General features: G+C 47.9%; 1 protein-coding gene across 4 annotated transcripts; it reads left to right on the top strand.

Moving 5' to 3' along the window:
- The first annotated feature begins 2,183 nt into the window (after nt 1-2,183).
- Nucleotides 2,184-6,307, top strand: SMIM12 (small integral membrane protein 12). 4 transcript variants are annotated; one of them, XM_059136956.1, is made up of 2 exons: nt 2,184-2,320; nt 5,374-6,307. In XM_059136956.1, exon 2 carries the CDS (start codon nt 5,379-5,381, stop codon nt 5,655-5,657), a length of 279 nt encoding a protein of 92 aa, XP_058992939.1. In that variant the 5' UTR covers nt 2,184-2,320; nt 5,374-5,378; the 3' UTR covers nt 5,658-6,307. The 4 variants fall into 4 exon arrangements, with proteins under 4 accessions (XP_058992939.1, XP_058992941.1, XP_058992940.1 ...); XM_059136958.1 differs by lacking the exon at nt 2,184-2,320 and adding an exon at nt 2,359-2,538; XM_059136957.1 differs by lacking the exon at nt 2,184-2,320 and adding an exon at nt 2,359-2,571.
- Nucleotides 6,308-8,511: the final 2,204 nt, after the last annotated feature.

The following is an 8,511-nucleotide window of genomic DNA, read 5'->3' as shown; positions in this document are numbered from 1 at the left end:
ATTTCATGGTTTTATGGAAGTTTTGGAAAGACCCCTTTGGCTAAGAATGGAAATGGACTGGAGGGAGCCACGGAAGGTGGAAGGTGGAAGGAGACCATTGAGGGAGTTGCTAAGGTCGTTCATGTAAGAGATGAGTGATGAAGAACTTGAGAGACGTCCAGGAGAGACAGGTGCTCTGAACTGAGTTTGGGAAATAGTGCAAAGATGAGATTTTGAAAACGTTAGTTAGGGTTTTGGCTTAGTGAATAAGTAAAACCATAAGTGAACATGGAACATTACAGAAGGATGAATCAATTTGGGGAATACTAAACATACCAGTGACCATTTGTTGAACACTCAGGAGGCGCCAAGTATCATGCCAAGCTTTGTATACACATTAGGTCGCTAGGACTCAGAACCATCCTTGGGGACAGGTACTCTCATTGCATTTGTTGAAACGAAGAGTGTAAACCGCCTTTCTGAGATTAGCAGGCAGCAGGGGTAGGATTTGAACCCACTTTTGATTCCTAGGTCTGTGCTCTCAAGCCCCACTCCATTCTGCCTGACCGAACTGTTAGCTCTCACTTGAGACTCAGCTCAAGGGCAGGTTCCTCTGGTGAGCCCTCCCTGATTCTTCCTGGGTGTCTCCTCTGCGAGACCTATGCATGCTTCTGTGGTCACATTTCTCACAATCCCTTGGCAGTTTGTAGAGCCCTCTGCTTCCCCAGCAGTTGGTCCGAGAACTCCTGAAGGCAAGGGTGGTTCATTTTTGCATCCTCAGTGTCTAGCACGTGTCCATTGGCTGGCTGAATGCTAATTGTTCTGGGCAATTGTGTTCCCTTCTCTTTTCTACACATTCATTTAGGGAACAAGTTCTGCTAGTAATAGTTTCTTACATATTTCTCTGTGCTGTTCCTTTCTATCTCCGCTGCCAGAGCTTAGCAATGGCCTCTTTGAGATCATAGAAGAAGGGCATCTAACGTATGATGGAATCTAGGAGGCTTCCTCTGGAGGTATCCCTTAAGCTTGAAAAATGAGCCAGAGCTATTTTGGTAAAGAAAGTCACTCCAGGTAGATGAAAACGCATCATAAATGAAGGCACAGAGGTGTGAAACAGTCTGCATGGGGGACTATGAGGGGTTTAGCCTGTGTTACTAAAGATAAAGAAATATGCTTGGCTGAGACTTGTGGAAGAGAGGTGAGAAGGCAGGGCTAGTGGAGGTGTTATTTCTCTATACAGTTGACCCCTGAACAATGACAGCGCTAAGGGCACCCACCCCCCCAACAGTGGAAAATCCATGTATAACTTTGACACCCCCCAAACTTAACTACTAATAGCCTACTGTTGACCAGATTCCTTCCTGATAAAATAAACAGTTGATTAACATGTATTTTGTATGTTATATGTATCATGTACTGTATTCCTACAATATAATAAACTGGAGAAAAGAAAATATTATTAAGAAAATCATAACAAAGAATGTATTTCTAGTACTATTCTGCATTTATTGAAAAAAAAAAAAACCAAACTAAAAACAACCTACGTGTAAATGGAGCCACACAGTTTTAAGCCCCTGTTGTTCAGAGGTCAACTGTACCTGATGAAATAGATGTCTGTACAGGGCATAGGGGGGACACAGGAGGAGTGAATACTTGTATCTGAGGGGTAAGGCAAGACTTAGGTTTCACTGTATTTCAGTTCTTTGTATACTGACAACAGAACCATTTTATTTCCTGTGGCTATGTACCTGGCGCAGCACTTAACATGCATTATCTCATCAAACCCTCACAACATCCTGTGAAATAGGTGTTATTACCTTTATGCATAAGAGGGAAAGGAGGCTCTGGCCGATTAATAGTGTTCCCAAGGTCACGTGGCTAGAAAACTGGCCTACATCGAAGAGTTCTTAGAGTCTAGACTATATCCTGCTAAGGAGATCTTCTTGGAATCCACGAACGTGTCTTTTATTTTTGTGTGTCTAGACCTAGGACTTAGAGACGACCAATAAACATCAGTTTAATAAATGAATGGATGACGTTCCACTTTTCTCCACGCGGAAAGCACGTGCTGACGTCATTGGGAAACCCTCCAAGCCACGAGGGGGCGCAGTCCCCATCTCCACGCAGCGGAGCCCGGGGCGTACGCTCAGCTCCCTCCGGCCCTTTGACTGGAGCTCAGCCTATCAGAGCGCTCGGAGAGAGCTGGCGCCGGTGGGCGGGGTCCCGGGGCCAAGCCCCGCGGGCCGCTGGGAGGGGCGGTGTCGGTGCTCCCCGCGAGCGAGCTAGCGAGAAGGCGGGCGGAGGGCGGGGGCAGGACCGTGGAGTGCGGGCTGCGGCGCAGGTGAGCGCGAGGTCCCAGCGGGCAGTTCCCTCTCCCCGAGCGGCCGCCGGGGCCGCCCGTTGTCAGGTGACGGCTCCTGGCAGTGAGTGACCTCTGAGTTAGGAAGGGTGTCGGCTCCGGCCCTGGCTGGGCCTCACATCTTCCCAGGGCTCGGGGGGCCGAGTCTGGGAGCCCAGCAGACCCCCGGCGGCCAGCGCTTCTCGGGGTCAGGCACGGGGGTGAGAACGGAGGCTGCCGAGGCCACGAGGGTGGTGAGATACGGGCAGGGGACCGGGAACCCAGAGGAGGGAGAAGGCCAGATACTTGGGACGCGGACCTCAGTTGCGCTCGCATCCTTGGGCCGGGCTCGAGTGACGGTCAGGGCCAGTCCTTCCACCCTGTGGGGTCTCCTCTGTCCCTCGGACTGCGGCTTCGGGTCTCAGTGGGCTCAGGGGCGCCCGCACAAGGGCAGGTTTCCTAGCAACCCACTTGACCTTTACCGGACACTCAGGCTTCCTCTGTGCCGGGTTGGAAAGACGTTCGAGTATTTGCGGGACGCTTTTGCCGCCTTCATTTTGATACCCTGGGGATGACTTGTTAGGGAGTGTTTAACTTCTTGCATCAGCAAAGTAGCCTGCTGTATTCCTGCCGCCCTGTGAGGGCGAGGGGTTGGGCGTCTGCTGAGGTTTTACACTGGTGCGTTGTTAGAGCTGTCATTCATTCACTTAGCAAACTTTTCTGGGAGCACTTTATGGCAGACAGGGCAGGAAGGTGGGGCATGGATAGGTCACAGTGAGGGCCGTAGAGACATGGTCGTTGCCCTTTTGGAGCTTCAGTGTTTTGAGAAATGCAGACAGGTGGGGTAGGCCTCCAGTGTAAGGTCTCACAAGGAGAAAGTGGTTCTGACTGTTGAATAAATGAAAGCATTGACTTATTTGGGAATGATTAGAATGTGGGCGGGACATCAGAGAGAGCCCTTTGCTGCATGTGGGAGATGCTGTGAATTATGGACTCATGTTTGGTTTGTTTTACAACAAATTGGGGATCTGAATATAGGATTGCTGTTTAGGGTACATATTTACTTATGCATAGCTTGCATAAAAGGTAGAAAAGAAAATGAAGTATTAGGTTTGAGGTTCTTCAGGGGTGTTTCTTTTAATATCGTCTGAGTCCTATAATCTCACATATCTCTGAGTAATCTTAGAGTTTGCCAAAAGGGAGACTCTTCCATGTAGTGACATGCCAAGTTGATGGAGAAAAATTGCAGGAAGCACTCCCCAAGTCCAATATTTGGACAGAAACAGTACACCTATCTGCAGTGTGTTCTTGCCACTAGAAAGAGCACAAGCGTTGAAGTTTGGAGAGACTTGGATTCAGAAGCAGTGGTTCTCTCACTTCTAGTGATCTTGGACAAGTTCGCATAATGTCCCTGAGCCTTTGTGGCCTTAGACGCAAACCTGGGCTAATAATTCCTACCTCATAGAGATGTTGTTAAGATCAGATAATGAACAGCGGGTGACTTGTCCAGCATAGGCCTGGTGCTGAGACAAAGGACCCAGGGGGGAACATTGGAGCTGCTACAAGCTTTTCCCTGATAATGGTCCGGGACAGTCTTGGGTCCACAGAATGCTGGGATTTCTTCGAAGAGAATTGGAACCAAAGAAAGAGCATCATTCTGTTCTTGGTGAGATTTCAGTTGTACACTTTAGAGATAGCCAAGTTGGAGAAACACCTACGTAGGTGCAAATGGAGTGAGTGATCTTTTGTTTGAAACTTTGGGGCAAGTTACTTAACCTTCTGATAATACCATCTACCTCATAGAGTGGACATGAGGGTAAAAGGAGATACTGTATTTAAAGTGCTTAGCCCAAGGACTGGCACATAGGTCCTCAGTAAATGGTAGCTATCATTATTATGATAATGTGAGTAAACTTTTTTTTTTTTTTTTTTTTAAGAGACCTTATTAGTGAGCAAGAGAGAGCAAGTAGGGGGAGGAATAGAAGGAGAGGAACAAGCAGACTCTACTCTGAGCATGGAGCTGGGCTCGGGACTCTATCTGACAACCTTGAAATCATGACCTGAGCTTAAATCAAGAGTCAGAGGCTTAACCAACTGAGCCACCCAGGTGGCCCGTGAATAATCTTTGATAACTGTTAATGGTAATAGTCTTGAGACTAAATGGCCATTAGAGTGAACCAGTTTGTGTATTTTTTTGGTAATGTCTTCATTTCAGGGCGCTCCAGAGCCATTCCACTCTCCCCTGCACCCTGCCATGGCTTTTACAATGTGTGTGTGTGTGTGTGTGTGTGTATGTGTGTGTGTGTGTTTTAAAACAGAATAATTCAAGGCCTATCATGTTCAGAGTATGTATAATGTATTGGTGATATATTTAGGAGGTTATTATGCAAATATGAGGGTATGGGTTTGGTTGGAGGGAATGTATTTTGAAAGGGGTTTGGACAGCAGTTTTGCAAAGTGTAGGTATGTCTCATTTTTAGAAAGATCAAGTTCAGAATAGGAAAAAATAATTATCTAAAATCCAGAATGGCTATGTAATGGATTAGGGTTTTGGCCATTCTTTGTGTGAGGTAAAGGAACTACTTCTCATTATCTGGGAGCCAGGAGAGTCACAGTGGGACTATACACAGTGGGAAAAGTGTGGCTGGCTCTGTTAATGGAGAAATTGCTTAGAGCAGAGGAAGGCTCTTTTCCATTCCTGAAATGTCGGTAAAGTGTGGAGGGAGGGCCTGGGGCTTGAATCTTTGTTAGGTAAGCTCAGAGGTTCTCTTGTGGGGAACACTGTCAAACACGGTTGCATAATGGTCAAAGAGTATAGTACATAAAATAGAGATTCTTGCCCTCTTCCTCAACAATCATGTCTTTCAGAATTTTCTAGATTGTTTTGGGGCCCTAACTGTTGCCCAAGCAAGGTACCCTCTTGCATGACTGTGTGGTAGATGCTCAGTCAGTTGTGCCAGGCTGCCTAGCGAAAGGAGAGCCCTGGTGGGTTGTCTGTATTCGGTGGGAAGGGGGATGCTGGTTTCTCCCTAATGCTGCCTTGTGCTCTTCTGCAGATGTCATGTGGCCTGTGCTTTGGACCGTGGTGCGTACCTATGCTCCCTATGTCACATTTCCTGTGGCCTTTGTGGTCGGGGCTGTGGGTTACCACTTGGAATGGTTCATCCGGGGAAAGGATCCCCAGCCTGTGGAGGAGGAGAAGAGCATCTCTGAGCGCCGGGAGGACCGCAAGCTGGATGAACTGCTAGGCAAGGACCATACCCAGGTGGTGAGCCTTAAGGACAAGCTGGAATTTGCCCCTAAAGCTGTCCTGAACAGAAACCGCCCGGAGAAGAATTAACGAAGGACACAGAGCCCTTTGGGTCCTTGTGTGGGCCATGACTGGCCCTGCCACCATGTCTACCCTGCTCCAGAACCCACATGGGATTTGCTGTGTTGCTCATTCTTGCCCCTCCCATACCACCCAGCCCCGCATACACTGGCCGCTCTTCTGTTGACAGGCGGACACGTGAACAGCTGAGGGGCCGGGGAGAGGAGGGCCCTTGAGGGTTCTGGCCTGAAGGCTGCATGTGTTGTATGTGGCCGAAACTGCTCAGGCTTCTGCGCTTCTGGGCGCACTTCAGGGAGGAGTGTCATGAAATGAATGATGGCTGGCTGTTTCTTTGGGGAGGTACTTTGGCTTCAAGTGGGAGTGGCTGGGGTTGGCATGCTGCCTTAAGAGGGATGCCTACATGCCTAGGTCCAGTGTACACTGGGAAGAATTCAAAAAGCTGCCTGACTCCCTTCACTAGTTTGCCCTCTTCTTGTACTCATTCTTCCTGAAATCCTGTCCTGTCAGCTCAGGAATGAGACTCCCTGGGGAGAAAAGCCTTTTACTGTCCTTGGAAGCCCCGGCTGTTTGCCTTGGGACAGGTGAATTTGCTTGAAAACAGACACCCCCCCCCATCACTGTATGGTACAGAACTTCATTAAAGTTGCACCTGACAACCATATTGATCTAATCCGATCTTCCAGATGGTGTTGGAGTCTCCTTAGGAGTTACGCAAGTGCAGGCATCTCAGGGTTGGATAACATTGACCTTTAACCAAGGGCTTTGGGGCCCAGGCACTGAGTCCTGGAGGTGCAGGTTTCCAGGAACCTTTCTGTCATGATGAGATGAGGTTTATAGGACCTTCAAAAATGTGAATTCAGTGTAGATCAGGGAGCTTAACAGTTGCTATCAAAGTTTTCAACTATACACAGACATACATTTTCTCCTGTAAAAGTAATACATATACATGAAAGAACATTTGGTAGAGATTGAAAAAATGGTTGCCCCTACTCCAGGGCTCCAGTACAACTAAAAAGGTAGCATTTTGTTACCTTTCACTAATTCTTGGCATAGTTTTTTAATTTAAAAAAAAAAAGATTTTTATTTACTTGAGAGAGAGAGTGCAAATGAGAGAGTGCACAAACAGGGGAGGGGTAGAGGAAGAGAGAAGCAGGGAACTTGACTTGGGGCTCCATCCCAGACCCTGGGTCCACGACCTGAGCTGAAGGGAGACGCTAAACTAATTGAGCCACCCGGATGCCCTGTTATTTTAAGATTCTTACTGTTACTGTCCCTTTAATTTTATATATTTTTTACATAGTGTTTTATATTGTAATCATTTTTCTGTCTTATCACATGGTCTCCATAATCGTAGTTGTTTTTAATGGCTGCATGATTGCCCATGAAGTGGGAATAAAGCATAGTTTGTTTTTAATAATTTCCCAGTTGCTGGACACTTGGGTTGTTTTTGATTGTTCACTAGTGTAAGTAAGCATCACCATGACTGTCTTTTGTAAGGCTTCTCCTGCGTTTGCAGTAAATAGCAGGACCAGTAAATGGCATTTTGGATGAAGTGGGATGAGCCATTTCAAGGTACTAAATGTCTTTCCTGCATGGCTGCAGGGGTTTATACTAAATGTTGCCGCTTAAGATGTTACTGGAGCTGTTGGAAGGGCAGTGAGAGCAGAGGGCAGGAAGAGGCAGGAGGACCTTTTGTCTCGTGAAGTCCACTGACATGTAACCTAAGTGAGGAGCAGGAAGGAAGGAGCGCATGATGAAGCATGCACAGTCTTTAAAAACGGGGGAGGGTGTCTGTCCTGCTTCTCTTATCTCAGGATCTGAGGCCTGATGGTGTTAACAGGCAGGCGAAGGTGGGAAGCCTGAAAGAGTAGAGATGCTAGCTGTGGAGTGGGAGTCGCTGGGAAGATGTGGAAGGTGGTAGCCAGAGGAGGAGAGAGTAAGTCGTTAGTGGCTCATCCTCCGTCCCTGCGGCTAGTGGGCAGGCTGAAAGGAGCTGCTGTTGCTTTTAGGGAATAAATCTGATGGGGGTTGGAGGGGCGAGCGTCGCCCGCTGAGGTAAGGGTGAGATTTCTGGTTCTGAAAGGATGTGCCAACCTCAGCTTGGTTAGTCACTGGCTGGTGGGCGGGCTTCAGTGACAGCCCAGTGCTGCCCCCCTGTGGCCTTTCTGAGAGTGAAGAAGCCTGGCATCGCTTCCCTGGGCTTCAGGAGGAGTAACAACGACCTGCCCACAGGGGTCAGTCAGGTGACTTCAGTGAGCAGGCCAGGCTGGGAACTAGATGGACAGGCCTGCCTAAAGAGGGTGGTGGCCATATGGCCTTTTCCAATGTATGCTGTTTGCCCAATGATGCTAAAATTTTCAGTTTTTTTTCCTAAAAGATGCTGGAAATTTAGATTTTTGTGCATTTAAAAAAAAAATTTGATTTGTAAGTGTTGGCATTTTATTTTGTTTCTTTTTAAATGCTAAGCATGCTCACATACCCATGGCATTAATTTGACCCAAGGGCTACTGATTTTATGACCTCCCAAACTGCCTGTCCTTCCAGTGAAGTCTGAGAGGTATCCAATTTCCCCCCCCCCCCCCCCGCCCCCAATAATCTAACAACTTGGTGGCAAATATTAGGGCCCAGGAGTGGTTTCTCTTGAAACACTTCTGGGTGTCATGCACGTGTGTTGTTTAATATCTATTTAAGCGGAACACTGGGGGACAGAAAACCTACAGAAATGGCAGCAGCAGAGTTTTCCCACGGCCTGAGGCTTTTCTGGACTTGCAGATATTTCAGAGGAAGCCTGTCATGGCTCCTGTGCCTCCTCCCAGGGCCTGGCCATGGGAGCCCCATCTTTGGAAACCCAAGTTGTTCCCTT

Source organism: Mustela lutreola, chromosome 10, assembly GCF_030435805.1.
Source record: "Mustela lutreola isolate mMusLut2 chromosome 10, mMusLut2.pri, whole genome shotgun sequence".
Taxonomy (NCBI): domain Eukaryota; kingdom Metazoa; phylum Chordata; class Mammalia; order Carnivora; family Mustelidae; genus Mustela; species Mustela lutreola.
The sequence above is the reverse complement of the archived record's forward strand: the minus strand, read 5'-3'. Positions and strand labels throughout refer to the sequence as shown.

What these genes read in the sequence shown, in the direction of transcription:
- SMIM12 (XM_059136954.1), top strand. Translation starts at nt 3,926, where the DNA reads ATGCTGGGATTTCTTCGAAGAGAATTGGAACCAAAGAAAGAGCATCAT. An exon ending in AGAGCATCATTCTGTTCTTG is followed by an intron (nt 3,984 to 5,373) that starts GTGAGATTTCAG and finishes GCTCTTCTGCAG; the next exon opens with ATGTCATGTGGCCTGTGCTT.